We start from the raw sequence: 18897 nt of genomic DNA on the forward strand, positions 1-18897 counted from the left end.
ATGAATGCTATTGACTGTAACGTAGCATCACTTAAGTCCTGGTTTGTAGCATCGCTCCCAGAAGACTAAAGAGACTGGGACAATGCCAACATAAGATGGGAGAGAGAATTGCCAATGCGACCCATACGCGTTGCAGTGTTCTATGCTTGTATAAGAAGATAATCCGTAATCCGACATTGAGGCCAAGGGTAAACGACTTTAGGCCTCAAAACCTCTTCTGGAGAGAGAACAAACGAGGCAATAATTGGATCAACCTTAGGCATCTGACCCAGGCCAAAAGTGTCTGCATCTCGCATCGCAGCCAAAGCTCTGCTTGCACTAGTGTGGTGCGTAAGTGATTTTGGGTTAGCCCAACACTTCTGTAACTCATCAATAAAATCTTTCGATGGTGGAATGGTAAGAGGAGATGGTTGAGCTGAACCTCTGAAAAAAGCACTAGTAGAGGCTACTGCTGCCGGTGCTGTATCAAGACCTAGGCGAGCCAATGCAGCTCAAAGAGCCCACTTCACCTCTGACTGCGGATCTTCCACAGATCCCTGATCAGTATCCTGGGATTCTTCATAAGAGACCTGGGACTGAATCTCTGATGTAACCTCCCTTTCTTCATCCTCATAGAACAGTCACAGACATGACATCCCCCTCTGAAATGGGTGACTTCAAAGTTAGAGCTTCAACTGAAGAAACTCGTTTCTCAGACGTTTGCAAATTCATAAGCAAGGACTTAATCTGAGCAAACTCAGCAGTCAACACATCCACCTTCTTAGCTAAGGGATCTCCCTTAGATCGTTTACCAGCCGAAGCACACGTTGTTTCAGCATGTTTACGTTTAGCTGCCGATTTACGTGGTGGTGTTGGTAGCGACTCACCCAAGAGTCGTTCCACCAAAGCTATCCTTGAAGTCTTCCTCTCCCAAGACATAACTCTGCAGACCATGCAGGCATCCTCTGTGAGGCCTTGTTTCAGGTGTTCCAAGCCTAAACAGGAAGGGCAGCAGTCGTGCCCATCATCCTTTTGCAGAGTAGCCATGCACAATGTGCAGGCATGAGATACTTTTTCCATCCTGGCTCGGATAATTCCTGTAAGCCAAGCGAAAACACTCTTACTATCAAAATATTCAGTAGAGCCTTTTCACCGGACTATTTCAGATACATATTGTAAGGCATTTCCTGAACATCACACCATTATATGAGAGTCATAAAAAACTGAACCAGGCCAGCCAGGCGGCAACTTTCTCCAATGAGTTCCTGTCTCGCTCTGCTTATCTTTACAAAGAAAATATGGAGCTAATGATTTGCCAGGCCACCTCCATGTCGACACAATACTAAATAAATATATATGTATCCTTAATGTTAAACGTATACAATATACTCACATAACCTGAATGGATGCATACTAAGCCTACACGCATTCAGCAGAGCATCGATAGCTACACACAGATACCGAACAGAGCGCACCCACTCTTTACGGTCTCCTACAGCTGTGAGATACTACAATACTATCTGGCAGCACCACAGAGCGAAAACACTCTATCTAGCAACCAAACAATGCCGGGGAAAACGAACCCCGAGCATCAATGTACCAAACTCACCACACTGTATTTTGATGAATTCAACTGAATCCGATGCAGCCTCTGGAGGACGCGCAGTCACGAAACACCAACAGCTAATCTGTTGCGAAGCTGAAAACGGATTCCAAGTGTCTTCCTTTAATATTCTCCGACCTGTAATACATGCACGCGAGAAGATTATAGGGACAGTCTGCAGGAAGTCACGGGGTTAAATAGGGGAGGACCCAGAGTCATCCTGGTCACGAGGGAATTTGTTTGTATTAGACTCGACCTGTGCATCTGCGATGAAGATAACATTCAGTGTGAAGCACTGCCTCTGGCGGTCAGAAAGAACGAAATAGAACGATAGTTTTTAGAATATGGCTGAGATCGTGAATATGAGGCAGATTCTGAATGTACTGTAGAAGTGTGCTCTGACAATGACAGCGATGGTAAAATCATCTGCTCAAATTGAATCCTTTTAAGATTCAAAATGTAACGAAATAAGCTTTCTTTTATTCTGTATTCTGTAATTGTTCTTAAAATATCAAGAGAGTTTTTTGCTATTGCAGCAGTTAGAGATCCATCCATGCTGTATATATAGGTCCGGGTCGCTAAAGACCCGAATATGTAATAATGATTGGCGAAACATTCATGCATTTAAGGATTAATATGATCCGTTAGGTCTGAAAAATTCAGATATCAAGCACGTCTTGTCTTTTCGGCGATATACGTACATGATATTAAATGAGCAACAAGACCCACTTAGCTTGGCCATGAAACTAAAAAATGAGGGCAAAGATTATACAATCTTTATTAGCTCGGATCAAATGTGGTGTTTTTCGTGCGGACAACAGGGGCATGTTAGGCAAATGTGCCCAAATAAATAAACGGATAAGCCATCTCATTCAAAAACAATCGAACAAGATTGAACAAGAAGCCCCTGTCGTTGAAAGAGCACCTGTAAAACAAACGGATGTAACGTTAAATAAAGACGCAGAAAATGACGATTGTGCTGAAGCGATCGAAAATCAAGCTGGTGTTGGAGAAAAATCCACGCCAATAGTAAACAAAGATGATAAACGATCAGAAAAAGAACAAATGGGAATAGAGGATACTGAAGTAGATGGTGAAAGTGAGGCAGCTGTAGAAAGCTACACTCAGATGTCCACTATGAGTTCAGAATATGCTCATTCTGAAAATGATTCAGACAATGATCTAGAGAGTTTAGGGAGTCTGTCAGATGGAGAGGATGCTGAAAGAACGGAATCATTTATTCCCAAGTTATATACAGTAAAACAAATAAGTGACTTTCTCGATGAAACCAAAGGAGTTCGTAAACCACAAATCGAGGCTTTCTTTCCAGATTTAAAGCGATTTTTGGTGTCTTGTAAAATCGCAATGAGAAAAACAACTTTTGATGAACTCAGTAGGTAGAAGCGGTATCGCCTCAAAAAAAAACAAAAACAAAGGTGAAAGGCATGACTAATCATGATGGAAAAAAAATCTGATCATTACGGAATGAGGAAGAAAGAATATATAGCTTGTTGTTTGATACCAGTCATTTTTTATCTATAGTAAGCACTATGACATCCTTGAATTTTGGATCTCTAAATGTTAATGGATGCCGTAGTGCTGAAAAAAAAGGACTGTTTTGTTTGATTTTGTAGGTTTGAAAAAAAGCAAGTGTAGCTTTTCTGCAAGAAACACACACAGATATGGACAATCAGGCACAATGGTTGAGTGAATGGAGAGGCCAAGCTTTCCTTAGCCATGGATCAAATGTTAGTGCCGGAGTGGCAGTACTTATTTTTTCAGATTTACAAATTCAAGATAATAAGTTCACATAAATTATACCTGGCAGAATGCAAATATTAGATATTAAGTTATATGAATTACGTTTATCTCTTATTGATGTTTATCCTCCAAATGATGGTGTAGAAATTTTGAGTATTTTTTTTTTATAATTAAAAGATGTTATCTCAGAAATTCCAAATAATAGAATAATAATTTTAGCTGGTGATTTTTAATTGTACTCTTGATTACACTATGGATAGGAATCATGTTGAGCCTCACCTAAATTCGGCTGAAACTCTAAAAACCGCAGTCCAGTATTTTAATCTCGTTGATGTATGGAGAGAGGCTTTTCCTAGTGATTGACAATATACGTGGTTAAAAATTAATGCTAACACAGTTTCTGGTGCACAACTTGATATGATTTATGTTCAAATGGGTAATAGCGGAAGATTTTTTAATAGATATATTTCGCCAACATCACTTTCTGATCATCACTATATTGCTGTATCTATGTCTATAACACAGAGCACTTCCTACTATAATTATTGTCGGTTTAATAATAGATTGTAGATAAATCCTTTGTAGAATTTTTTACTCAGTTTTGGGGAGAGTGGAGAGACAGAAAGTCACAGTACAAAAGGCCAGTGGTGGGAAATTGGAAAAGTACAGATCCAATTTTTTTTTGCCAACAGTATACAAGGAATCGTACAGTTCAAATGAGAGAAAAATTCAATTTTTTTGGAGCAGCAAATTCTTAAGTTAAGCAGCTCCATTGGTGTGGGTGAAGATACAGACTGCAAAGATGCTTGAAAAGTATAACTTGCTTCTAAAGAATTTGTATGAAGAAAGGAGCCATAGCGCATCTATTCGTGGGAAATTTCTTCAGCTAAACAGTATGGATTCTTCAACAACTTTCTTCTTTTCATTGGAGAAGAAGATTAGAGAAAAGAAGAACATAAATATTCCCAAACTGTTAAATGGAAAAGAAAGAACTGAAAAGAAAGAAATAATGTTTTATGTTTTTATGAAGATTTATATAGTGCACAGCCTTGTAATATTGAATCAACTTCTATTTGGACTTCCACAGCTTGGAAAAGAAGATAAAGCTGAATTAGAAGGAACATTATCTTTCCAGGAGTTAAGTAAAGCCGTACTGCAGCAATCTTCAGGAAAAACACCAGGGCTGGATGGCCTGACTTCTGAATTTTTAAAAGTTTTTTGGTCCATCATAGGACAAGACTTGCATGCCGTGTTTCGTGAAAGCTTTGAGTCAAAAACCTTACCTCTCAGTTGTAGAAGAGCAGTGGTAACCCATTTATCTAAGAAAGGAGACCTTGGCTTATTAAAAAAACTGGCGACCAGTCTCTCTTTTAGGAACGGATTACTACATTTTATCTAAGGCTTTGACAAATTGCCTGAAAAAGTTTATAGCATCAATTATTCATGGAGACCAATCTTACTGCATTCCAAAATGATCTATATTTGACAATCTTTTTCTTGTGCGAGATATGTTGTATTTAACCAAATTGCATAAACTACATCTTGGTCTTGTGTGTTTGGATCAAGAAAAGGCCTTCGACAAAGTTGACCATGAGTATTTGTTTAAAACGCTTGAAGGCTTTGGCTTTGGAAAACAGTTTACTTCATGGATAAGGCTTCTGTATAAGGACGTGTACAGCATGTTGAAGGTTAATGGAACTTTGACAAGACCCTTTTCGGTGCATAGAGGAGTGAGACAAGGTTGCAGTTTATCTGGCCTCTTGTACACAATTTCAATTGAACCTTTGTTAAGGATGTTGAGAGAGAAGTTGCAAGGAGTGACTTTTCCATCATCTTGCCTCCCGAATACACCAACAGTGAAACTAACAGCTTATGCTGACGACATCACGGTTATTATTAGATCTTAGGTTGATGTTAAACATCTGTTTTCATGTCTTAATATCTTTCAGAGTGCATCTTCTGCATGGGTTAATTGGGGAAAAAACTGACACCCTGTTATTGGGTCATTGGTCAGATCAGAGCCCACCTCAGCTTCCATATCAGTGCCTTGGGAATAAAGAGGGTGTTAAGATACTTGGGTTGTTTTTTGGGACTGTGCAATATATGAAAAATAATTGGGCTCGGCTTTCTTACAGAGGCAGAGTATTAGTAGTGAACAATCTTGCTGCCTCAATGCTGTGGCATCGTCTGACAGTATTGGATCCTCCAAAAGACATCTTGTCAAAACTTCAAAAAGCTTTTGTGGACTTCTTCTGGGGTGGCCATTATTGGCTCCCCCTGGAGTACTTTGTCTTCCTGTCAATGAGGGCGGTCAAGGGTTAATCCATCTGACCTCTAAGGTGAAAGACAAGAGGTTACAAACTGCCCAAAAGTTGCTTTATTCTTCGAACTCTGCACCATGGATTAGTTTTGGTCTTGCAATTTTACAAACAAAAAACAAGATGGGACTTGATAAGCAAATGTTTTTAATTTCAGAAAATGATGCAAAAGATAAGACTATTATAAAGTTTTATGGATCTGTTTTTGAAGTTTAGAGGTATTTTAAGTTGGAGCGCAGAGAACATTTTGACTTTGATGAACCACTTTTTTTATAATTCTTGGCTTTGTCAAAACTATACTGCCTAACACAGATATTTTGTTTCAGCAGGAGTAACTAAAGTTGGAAATTTGTTGGATTTGTCAAAGAGAGAGTGGTTTTCAGTACAGGTGTTTACTAAGAAGACTGGAAGTAGATAAGAGAGAATAGTGGGGAATATTCTAAAGAGTTTGAAAACATATTTCCCTAAACCTCTACAAGAGTTTATAACAAATTTCATGTCTGGCAATTTTACAAAGGTTTTCTTTCCAGAAGTGTATATAACTCCAAAGATAGACCAGTATGAAAATGACAATGGTGATAATGTGAATATGTTGTTGTCTTTTAAAGGTTTACAAAGTCTTCCTTTTTCGATGGCAAGCAAACAAAATTTATATAACGTTTGTGTAAAGTCATTTTTGTTGGACAGTTAAGAGAGAGTTAACTTATTTCTCTATATTTGAAAATAAATCACCTTCTTGGCATTCTTTGTACAAAAACCCTCTGCCAAAAAGGTCTGGTGACTTATAATGGTAAATTTTGCATTGTTCATTGGCAACAAAAGTGTTTTTGTTTAAATGTAAATTTTCAGTTTATTCGCTTTGTACTGTGTGCATAGAACCTAACACTGTTTTTCATATTTTCTGTGAATGTTTAAATTCACAGAATTTAAACAATTTAATTCAAATAAAATCAATTTAAATTATTTCCTCTTTTCAATATTTTAGACAGAATTTTCAGTAGGTTAGGTTTAAATTTCTCAAAAATAATGTTTATATATGGGTATGAATACTCTCACAATAAGAAAGAGATTTGTAATTTTTATAATGTTTTGCTTGGACAAGCAAAGTTAGCTATCTGGAAGGCTTGTAGAGTTGAAATGGAAGGTCAGGAAGTCAATATGGTCAATTTGTTTAAGTCCTGAGTTGAATCTAGGATTCGACTGGAATATGAACATTATCGAGTAAACAGTGATGAACTGATTTTTGAGAGTAAATGGTGTTTAAATAAGGGTTTGGTTTTTGTAGAGGATAAAAACCTTTTTTTACTGGGAATGAGTTATAAAATTTGTCTTTGTTTGTGAGAATGTTTTTAATGGTAAAATAAATTGCCTTTAAAAGTCTCTCTCTATAAAAGTTTAAAAATTAATTACTAATGTATGTAAGTATATAAACTAGAAATAAAAAATTAAATAAGATAAGGGATTAGACAGATTTACAGAAGCAAACTATACATCTAAGTAATATAATACAGTACAATACTCTCTCTCTCTATCTCGCTCTCTCTCTCTCTCTCTCTCTCTCTCTCTCAATTTCAATTCAATTTAAGTGTGCTTTATTGGCATGACAGAAACTATACATTTCTATTGCCAAAGCAATTGCAGCTGGACTGCTTACAAATATTGCACATATGTATTAACAGAAAAAAATAAAATAAATAATAGTAATAATAATAATATATTAAAGTATTAAGCATGTAGTGCAAAATGAATTACTAATGTATGTAAGTATATAAACTAGAAATTAAAAATAAAATAAGATAAGGGATTAGACAGACTTACATAAGCAAATTATACATCTAAATAATATAATACAGTAATATGGCATAATATAATCTACATGTGCTGGAAACATCAGATCAGGGCAGATTGGGTGTTTTCTTTTCTATCGTGACAGGCAGACACATATTGAGCAGCAAACACACAGCAGTTCTTGTGTTCTCCTAACAGATATGGCAGTCTCTCTCTCTCTCTCGCTGTGTATACAAAAGTCATTAGGGTTCAGTGTTGTTTTGGACTCCATTGACTTTTCACAGAAGAAGTAAAGTAATACCGGATTGGAACAACGTGATAGTGAGTCCCAAAGATTTCCATCTATCCATTTCAGGTCTTTATCTTGAGTCTGCTGTTGATGTATAATACAATGTGTGTGTACAATATACCTGACCCATAAAATCCACAAAGCCAATGTTGACACTTGACATCCAGAACACCAGTGTATGCTAATTTCCGTCAGTGATAGCATTAATGGCCAATGTTTTGCTCTCTCCAGTCTGAACACCCAAGCTTGACAGCCAAGGCAACAAACGAAGGCTACAAATGAGACATTATGTTCTGCACATTTCCCTCCACATTATTTATTCGCCCTGTTTTTTTGTGGAAACACTCAGAAAGGCTGATATCACCACTGGAGTGTTTACCAGAGGCTGGAGTGACTCTCTTGCAAAGCGAGCATTCTTCAAGTGCTGCTGAAATTGCTTTCATTTTTCCTCCTCTGTTTTAAAGTACTCGCGCTGAGAGAAACACTTAGCCAGCGGAGGGAGAGCAGCCTGATGTGAGGTACTGATGAGCCTGCCAATCTATCTCTTGACACACAGGTATCACCTGGAGTGGTGCCAAACAGCAGTGCATGTTCTGCCTATAAACGGCGAATGGAGCCCTGAAAGTATGAGGGGGCCCCAGTCACTTATATTTGAAGTAGGTTCGGGATGAATTGGGCTTGCCCTGAGTACATTGATGCTGTATGGGGAAAAGGATGGAGAGAACCCCATAATCAAGAGGCTAGTTAAAAGCTGGTCCGATACCGTTAAAAGAATAATCTGACTGACATTGTTGAGTCTTCAAATTGTGAAATGTAAGGAGACAGCAAAGGCCACTGAAGGTTCTTTAATCAAAACCATGACTCATTTAGGACAAGTTCCCTAAATAGAATGTGATGTTCCACATTGTGTGGTCTGAGACAATTAAAAACAACCATTCTTTATAGAGTAAGATTCTTAATGGACATCTGCTAAACATGCTAAACTGATCAGGTAAAGGAACGTTTAAGTACATTAATATACATATAATACATTGAAAAATATATTAGATATATTTAAATATTTATTTATTTTAATGCATTTTTCAATGCAATTTTCATGTACCAATTCGGACAGGACTAACATCTCCGTGTTTATTAGACCGAGGGTCTGTTTTGTACATCTGGGCATTGCAGAGATCACGCGCTCTATATGCATGCATTGTAGGAGTGTAACGATTCACTCGTTTTCTTGATGCATCGATTATGCATCGATCCGAACGTGGATTTTTGAATCAGGAATCGTCGATTTCGGACAGTAATCGATTTAAAACACTAAGAATCAAATGCTTTCAAAATATATACACATTAAATTACTACAAGCACGAATTAACGGAGACCTTGAACAGTGCTCTTGAACAGCAGCTGATGTGTGATCTCTCCTTAGTACTCGTGGCCAGTAATGCTAAAGTAAATTAGTTTTGCTTTTCTGTAGTTTTTCAATGGCTCTCGGTCATGCCGACGACATTACCTGAGCAGGTAATAACTAATTATGTGCAGAAAATTGAAATAATTGTTTGTAGTATATAAAACAATCATAAAATTGTCATTAGGAAAAAATAGATTACAAATGATTGATTATTGTCCAGCAGTCTATTTGATTGAAAAAATAATAATAATGATGGCTACACCGCTGGTGCAACAAAATGTTAGCCTATACATAATACTTTTAAAGCTCTTTTTTTTTAATCTTGGCTTACATAAATTTCTACATATGCCATGTCATGCCATAGCATCATTAAACTAGCATCTAACAATGGACAAAAGTGTTTTTTTTTCTCTCTCTAACCTATGGTTCTCTAACCATAAAAGGCTGCTGTGTAATTTGCCCCTGACTAAGCATTTAAAGAATTTAGGGGAAGTATTTAAATTATCCTGTGAATGCACTTAAAGAATGCCGAATCGAATCGAATCGAATTTAATTGTTCTGAATTTGCAAAAAACGTTCTTGAATCGAATCGAAAACCTATGAATCGTGAATTGAATCGATCGTAAATGTATGTAATTAAAACATTATGTAATTGAGTAGCCAGTATTAACAGTTTACGTGATATGGCTCTTGATTTTATTATTATTATTATTTATGTATTTATTTATTTTTAATTTCCTTGCCGGGAGGCAAACATATAAAAAAATGTGCGCTATAAGATCGGTTATTCACGTTGGCCAAAACACACAAGGAAACACGTTTTCTCAGAGGATCGCTGAGTTCGCCGAAAAACAGTAAGTAATTTGCTCTGGAATTATTACAGAGGTTGTGTGAGAAAAACACATGGCAGATTTGGACGGGATTAAAATCGCAAAGTATGTCTGTGAAACACAAATTTTTCTAACGATCCCCTGTAAAACTAGTCCCATCCAAATAGGGCTTATTTTAACTTTTCTAAGAACATGACATTATGATAATTTATTTTTGAATATTTAATCTTTCTAGCATTTGTTCATCCATACCCTTATTTAAGGACAGCTATCACACCCATAATACACATTTTGTCTTTATGACCCCTAAAAATATCAAAATGAAAAAGCATTCTCATCACAGAAGAGGTGTATTAAAAAAAATTACTCTAAATTACATATTTAAGGAGTTTTTTGAAGAAGAAGAAACTGATAAATAAAATGTCGTTGACCATGATAACACGTGAAAAAGTGTTCAAATAACTATTCACACATATCTGATACTGAAGCCATTGTGCATGATTAATTAACAGAACAAATAAAATGCGTCAACTTACCCAGTTTTTGCGAAATTCGTCCAGTAAGTCATTACCACCGCTGAAAGCATGACATCGTTCTTGGAGAAATTACAGTTAAAGAGATCAGTGGGGCCAATCATGGGAATTCCAAACACATAAGGCACCTCGTCTCCATGTGCTGAATCTGACCAGCTAGGTTTCATTTCGCTCTGACAGTGGTGGTAGAAAGCATAAAAGTACGTAGGAGATCCGTATTGAGCATGAAGGTCCGCCGTAGCTACCGCTGGCGCCACCCATTGGTGATCAGTAAACAGTGCAACTAGAGTCTTTCGCCTGGTCTCCGGGTTCTCCTTGTCAGCCCAGTCGGTATACATGAACTTGATGGTTTCTCGAAGCGTGTCCTTGCCCTCTGGATAACCATAGAGGTGGTCCACAAAATCAGACACAGCAAAGTCAAAGTCGTTTGCAGAGACACCATCCTCACTGTCCACGATGCCATCCACAAATTTAAAACCCTCACCCTGGTTGACGCCCAACATGATGTCATAGTTGAGAAACTCTCCCTGTTCCATCAGAATTTGGGGGTCATCGGGGATGACATCACCATCAATAACTGGACCAAAAGCAATGTGGTACTTGGCCTGTGTGATGTACTGTTCAATCAGTTCCTTGTAGTTTTTGTTCTGTAGACATTCCACCAGATCTATAGTATCTAGCATATTGCAGCCCACCTTCTCAGCTAGTATGCGGGTGTATTTGGCTGGCTGGTAGTTGACAGCCCAGCTTGACAAAGCAGTCCCACTCTGGATGATGGCTTTCTGAAATAAATCTGAAAATAAAAATAAAAACATTAATTAAAATTAAAGCATTATTTCACAGAAAAATTAACATTGCTTAATATGAGTCATGTGATGCGCAAGCACATTTAAGCTTCTACAAGAACCAATGAGTTTTGTTTGCATGTCAAGCAAGTACGGTTGAGCTTCCATGAACCATATTTGATGTGCTCTATGTATGTGTGTTGATCAATGTTTATATGTAAATAAACGCCTAAATTAAAACCTATTCATCATATGAATGGATCGTGTCAGAAGACTTTAAGCAGCTTGATTCATATGGACTACTTTTATGATGAAAACTTTATGACGTTTCCAAGTTTTAGGTGAATAGACTTTCAGTGGAAGAACAGCAATCTCTCAAGTTTCATTAAAAATATCGGTAGCACTTTAGTATAGGGACCAATTCTTACTATTAACTAGTTACTTATTAGCATGTCTATTATTAACATATTGGCTGTTTATTAGTACTTATAAAGCACATATTCTGCATGACCATATTCTACATCCCTAATCCTACCAAATACCTAAACTTAACAGCTACCTTATTAAAGGGGTTCATATGATGTTGCTAAAAAGAACATTATTTTGTGTATTTGGTGTAATGAAATGTTTATGCAGTTTAAGGTTCAAAAAACACATTCTTTTCCACATACTGTATATTATTTTTTCTCCTCTATGCCCTGCATTTCTGAAACGCGTCGATTTTTACAAAGCTCATCGGTCTGAAAAAGCGAGGTGTGCTGTGATTGGCCAGCTATCCAGTGCGTTGTGATTGGCCGAATACCTCAAGCGTGTGACGTAGGCTTGCCACGATAGACGGTGCTGACGGTGATACCGTTGTTAAGCCGCAGCACCGGTTACATCACTTGCCCACCGCGTCACCGACCCCCAAACTCGCGTTTGAATCATCAGTGGCAAATTCTTTGAGAACGGCGTGGCCGGCAGATTCGACGAAGGAGTGTCCAGCGGACTTGTGGCAACCACATCGTGACGACCCCGGGCGGGACTCCGCTTCGTCCACTGTGAAAGCCGATCCGGCGATCCACAGCGCGAAGTTGATGTATTCCCTCAGCGACCAGCACGGATCAGTCTCTTTGAATTTGAGACTTTAGTCTTTGCAACTTTACAGATCTTCTTTATGCACCAAGAGCTTGTAACACTCCAAAGAGAAAGGAAAAATTTAAATGGCATCATATGACCCCTTTAACTATTAATAAGCAGCAAATTAGGAGTTTATTGAGGCAAAAGTCATAGTTAGTTGTAGTTTGGAACAACATGGGAGTAAGTAAATGATGATAGAATTATTTTTTTAGTGTATATCTATTTAACACAAATCAAAGTGAGAACTGAGGGAAAATAATGAGCATAATAACAATGAAATTGAAGAAACAAAAAGCAAGGTGATTGTTTATTTCATATTCTATATTACAATGTGTCATCAAAGACTTCATCTGGACTTGACCAAAAAGGGCTTGAAAATGAAAGTGCATGTCGAATAAGAATGCTTTGTAATGAAGCCTGGGGTCTTTGTCCCTGCATAATGTTATATGGGTAAGTAATATCAGACAGTGCCTGACATAGACGGCAACTAATATGCATATGCATTGATGCTGTACCTTTGTCAGCTCAGCCAGCCGTGGCCATAACACGTTGACACAGATTGTGTCCTAGAAAATAGCAATACCTCATGGCACAGATCTCATTAGGCTAAACCGAGGCTTCTGACGCACTTTTCATGGAGTGAAAAATAGCCTTCACTCAAGTTTAAAATATCAAAAATGTGGAGACGGCACTACTGTCGAGAGCTTTCTAATGTATTGGCCATTAAAAATATCAATATCAATGCCCAGACAATGGAGCTTAGCAGACCCTTCCCATAAAACAAAGACTGATTACTCATAATATGTTTTAAACTAGGTTAAAGGAAGTCCAAATCAAACCCAGATGCATGATGGCTTTGCCAGGCACATTGTACGCATTGCAAGTGGGATCTGAACAATATTACAAGAATAAAAACAGGAAATAACAGAATTTTCCTTTTAAAAAATAAGCTCTTCTTTAGACCAGAAAATGATTTCACATCCTAAATAATGTATTTAATTAACCATACATTAATTACAGATATTATTATTATTATTATTATTATTATTATTGCAAAAAAAAAAAACACTGTAGAGTGCCTTGCATGCATCTGAAGACAAAGGGCTCAGGAGAACAGCAGGGGTAGCAAGTGAAATTAAATGCCCTTCTGCTTATTTTACAATTTACATTATGTAATTCATTCATAAATCATGGCCGACCTTTCAGACAGAACACCAGGAGGGAACTGTACATCTTGTCCTGTTATTTTGATCAAATATGGCACTTCCTTATTTGGGGTTGTGTTAGTGTTAGAGTAACTGTAGCCAGAGGTAATTTGATCCATTACTAGATTCCGTCTGCTATCTAGCCAGACTGGACATTGAATGTAAAATCTATTTTTATAGTGGGACAATTGAGTTCCAGATGAATGCCTTGTAGGGGTTGTTGCAATGAAAATTACATGCATCCAGCCACATTGGAACCAAGGGCTTTTGGTTCATAGAAGATCTTTCAATATATCAGTACAGAGAAAAGAGGGGATTGTGTGTTTGTTGTAAATGTAAATAAATAATGGTTTGGAAAATGGATTTTGAGAGAGAGAGAGAGAGAAAAAAATGGACCATAATCACAGTTTATTTTCTCATAATTGCAATTTAGGGCATGCTCAGTACTGTATTGCTTTTTGTTCCAGAACAGGGATTAAATTCGTTTTTATTTGTAATTTTATTTTTTAGTTTGCTTTCACAAGGCAACATTTCTAAATGGACCAAAATTTGTTAATGCATGTCATATTATTCAAATGCAACTGGTCTCATAGCAGGACAACAGTTTAGCAGGCTTGCATTATTCTTTCTAATCATTACTTATATTTATTTATGAGTCTGGACATAAATTAAGGCTACATCAGGACAGCAGTGCTTCACTAGACCTGTTTCGCAAAGAGCAATTAGATAGTATTTTCAGATAAAAAGGGGGCGTATTGATTATGAATTGCAGTGATGTGCTAGTACACCGATTCTGCCTCATCTTTGCTCCAGGTTAACTGATTCATTCATCAGCCAAACAAACAGTGCTGTCCTTCATGCAGCAGAATTCATGCATAAAGATATCGGTTCTTTCATCTGCTGGGCCAAATTGCTATCTTTCCAGATGCATATCTTCATAGAGTTTGTCTTCAATCAGGCCCAGATCACTTGATGATTGTTTTGGTGCAGATCTGAATTAAAATGTCATTTTCATATATGCCTAAATTAAATTAAGGGAAAAATGCACTAGGTTCCAAAACAAACGCTCCAAACGAGCCAGGTTGAAATCGGTCTTAAAGGGAAAGTTCACCTCATGGTCTTCCAAAACTGTAAGAGTTTCTTTCTCATGTTGAATACAAAAGAAGATACTTTGAAGAATGCTGGTAATCAAACAGTTGATGGTCCCCATCGACTTCCATAGTATTTATTTCCCTTCTATGGTAGTCAATGGGGACCAACAACTGTTTGGTTCCCTTTCAGTCGGTCACTCTCGACGTCACGTCGGATGACCGACGAATTGGGATCTCGCTTAGAGGGACCAATCTACTTCGAGTGTAAACTAAACGAGCCAATGCACATTGGCATGCGATTATTGCATCCAGCTGCTGCTAATCACAGCGTGAGTATAAGTAGGCAGCAGATGCAGCGCATATTCAGCTTTTCACTTCAGAGCCGAGCGGTTCTATCGTTCTGCTCCTGACCTTCCTACAGTAGTGAGAAAAACTACAGTCAAGCACGCTCTTCGTAAAAATTGACGCATTTCAGAAAGGCGGGGCATAGAGTAGAAACAATAATGTACAGTATGTGGAAAATAATGTGTTTTTTGAACCTTAAACCACATAAACACATTTCATTACACAAAATAATGTTCTTTTTAGCAACATTATATGACCCCTTAAAATTATGACAAAATAAAATATATTTTTGGGTGAACTATTCCTTTAATGTCTCATAATTGTGACTTTATTACCAACAATTGGGACATTCATTCTCTAAGATATTGAGAGATATCTCTCAATAGTGATTATATTGTGACTGTGATCTTACACCTCACAATTGTGACATGTCATTGACATTTTATCTCATAATTGCAACTTATCGTAATGTATGTCACAATTGCGACTTTACATTTCACAACAGCAACTTTACATAAATCACAATGTGACTTCATTTTCCGTTTAATCTCACAATTACCCATTTTGGTCAGAAAATGGTTCCCAAAGAATGATCTGATAAAACTGTACTATATCTAATTGTCTATTACAAAATGATTTTTACCTTCTGAATAGTGTGACAGGGTCAGCAAGCTAACACACGACGCCCCAGCTCCTGATCCAAATATAGTCACCCTTTTCGGGTCGCCTTTGAAAGCCTGGATATTCTCTTTGATCCAGCGGAGTGCTTGGATCTGGTCCAACAGCCCATAATTCCCTTTGGCTGCCTGGTCACCTGTACTCAGGAACCCTAGTGACAAACAAACACACACAAAAAATGCATTTAGAAGAAATCTCAGAAAGCTTTTAAAGGTATTATTTTGAAGTAAACCATTGCTTATTAATATTCATTCTTTCAATATTTTAATTGTGTTTTTTTTCTCCACATAATCATTTTATTTATCATAGACATCTGTGGGCCATTTGATTAAAACTTGTTTTCATTCTAATTGTTTTTTTTTTCCTGACACACGTTCCCTCCAACAAACACATGTACACAAAAGAATCGCTGAACTTGACATCTGAATAGGCAGAGCACAGAATTCTAAAAAGACTCTTAATGGCATGCCTTGGTTACTTCATGTTAAGGGCACTAATGGCTGCCCTCGAAACCCTCTCATTATTTACCTCGGGACCCTATCTGTCCCACTAGCCTTTCACTAAAGTCATCATTGTGAAGAAAGAATCAAAAAGGCACCACTTTGGGTGCAAGAGACATGCTGTTAAGGCACAGAGGATAGTTCAAGGTTGCATTTTAGACACTAATAGGGTCATTCGACCATCTTTATGGAAAAAGGCTGAGGTTACTTTCATGTTAATTGATGCAATTTAGATACTCATTCAAAGTTGAATGTAGAGGTGCCCGTAATTTCCATTGGGATAAGGGTCCATTGGCTTGATAGCATCTTTTTGCAGAGGTCTCCATATGGATAAAAGCTAGATTCTAATCAAAATTAACATTCAGATTGCTAAGGAAGGCAGTCCCTTCTCATTAAATGGTGATTTGTCTTTAGGCATTGTTTGACAAAATCACTTCTTATTTGAGTAGACACTACATCAAAGTGACAACATGCAGCAACAAATATTTCCTAAAAGACTTTTTAAATAATCCCCATTGCTCCGATCGGCTTACGGTAAGTGTGCCAACCTTTAACAGGCTTGTCAATGTGCACAAAATCACAAACAGGTTGACAAATTAGCCGACTGTCTTAAACCCATTAGCAAGACCCGAAAAAGCCTCAGGGGTGTCAATTCTGTTCCTTTGCCCGGTCTTGGATTTCTGATTCTGGCCTATGGCAAAGGTACTTTCCTCGTACACCCGCTTAGGGGCTGGTCCCAGACAGCGCTGGACAAATAGGATGAGAAGCAAGGGAAGCAGGACTAGCCACTGTGGCTTTTTGATAGAGAGACAGATCCAGTTGGTCATGCCTACACAGAAGGGGCTTGCTGTGGGAGAGGGATTACAAAGCCCAGGACAGCATCACTACTGTAGCTCAACTGGATAACCCAAGGCCATGGTCACATACAGAACATCATCATGACAACGAGGGAAAACAAGTCAGAGGAATTCTATGAGTACATCTTACTGTAACCTTAATAGAAATGTCCTAGTGGAAAGTACTAGAAGATATGCATGCAGAAAATGAATCCTTTCTCGAAACATTTATCAATTCCCTACAGCCAGGCCTCATCCAGTATCAAATGGAATATTGCTGGCAGTGTGATGAGGCACAGCTGGTGCATATTGCACCTTGTCCACTATTGTGTGTCTGCTATCTGTGAACCTGTCCATTCCAGGTATTCTTCAAAACCACTTCTAAGCCTGTCTCTTTGCATAGACCTTATAATGACTGTATAAGTAAGGGCACTCTATCTCTAGACTGAATCGATATAGAAAAGGACCGTAAATGACTTACATCATAATTATTTGAATTTCCTCTCAACTTTTGAAATAAATGTTGATACTGTAACTTTCACTATTCAAAACAGTCTAAAATGATCATTTATTAAACATAACTTGCAAAAATGGAAAATGAAAGGGCTGGAAAAAGTGTCTTTGACAGCAATTATTTGGGGTTTAGGGAAAAGTGAATTTGAAATAATTATTTAAACATGTTAGTTTGTTATTTTAAACTGAAAACTGGTGCTTTTATTTAAAATTATTTAAAAATCTTTAATCTGCTCAGACAAGAAAATTCATACAAATATTAGGCCTATTAATACGGTACATTAAAATTCTTTTGATTAATCTTAAACAAATTACTATTGTATACTATCCACCCTTTTCCTGTGTCCCATGATGCTTTGCGTGAATTATAAGAATAACTTATGTTAAACAGCAAACAATCAGCAAAAGGTTTGCTCTATGAACGCAATAATAAGCAATGTCAAAAACTGCGTACAATGAGGTGACATTATTCTCACAAAAAGGAAATGTAAAAGTGTAAAAGCAATAATAAGTTGCTTTTAACATACCATGCATGACCCTTAAAACTTGATTCTATCCATAGCAATATTTTGGATGTATTAAATAGCATTGCAGTAATATATGTCTATATTACATAACAATTACATTTTAAAGCATCTGTGTGAAAACACTGGAAAGAGACGTGAGGATTTGGGAAGGAAAATGAGTGATCCTTAGTGCATTCCAGAGAATTATTCATGGGATATATCATGAATTGAATCGGGAAAGCAAACCAAAAATGCAAAGTATATGTTGTCTTTTTTTCACACAGCAAAGGGGGAAAAAAGAAAATAATTAGGAGGAAAAGAATGCAGTGGATTGAAAAGTATTATTCTGTTGATATCATTGTTATATCATGTCACATTAAAATACCAAGCATTACGTTCTTCTCCTGACTTCTGAAAATAGAACAAGGGAAATGTACAGCGAATTCAGTCAAACTGATGTATTAGGATTTTTTTGTAGCCTGTTTTGTAACCTTAAGATTTGAAATAATGTGTTTCAGTCATTTTGAGTAAAACTTTTCCAAACCAGAAGTGGCTCTCATAATTTAAAACGCAGTGGCCTCATTCAGAAAAAAAAGTGGATTGATTGACTGATTGATTGATATTTCTTAAGTAGTCTCGATATGTAGTTAATGTGAAATATGTCTTAAAAAGTAAGAGAACTAAACAGAATATGTGTGTATGTGTGTGTGTGGGGCTTTTATTGAGTGTGCATCTTCAGCAATGTGTTCTGCTGCAGACATCACAGGTATAACAGAGTCAGGAGCTTAAACAATGCTTAATAATTCTTCATAT

General features: G+C 37.2%; 1 protein-coding gene across 1 annotated transcript in view; it reads right to left on the reverse strand.

Annotated features, from left to right (window-relative positions):
• Positions 1-18897, reverse strand: part of LOC107708671 (neuroligin-4, X-linked-like) — a 109279-nt gene that overhangs the window by 14424 nt on the left and 75958 nt on the right. Inside the window, exons 4-5 of the mRNA XM_016512965.1 lie at positions 15695-15880; positions 10510-11299 (exon numbers count right to left, since the gene is read on the reverse strand). Coding sequence (XP_016368451.1) covers positions 10510-11299; positions 15695-15880 — 976 coding nt within the window. The remainder of the gene's footprint in view (positions 1-10509; positions 11300-15694; positions 15881-18897) is intronic.

Source organism: Sinocyclocheilus rhinocerous, unplaced genomic scaffold (genome assembly GCF_001515625.1).
Source record: "Sinocyclocheilus rhinocerous isolate Xijiao unplaced genomic scaffold, SAMN03320098_v1.1 scaffold236, whole genome shotgun sequence".
In the NCBI taxonomy this organism is placed as follows: domain Eukaryota; kingdom Metazoa; phylum Chordata; class Actinopteri; order Cypriniformes; family Cyprinidae; genus Sinocyclocheilus; species Sinocyclocheilus rhinocerous.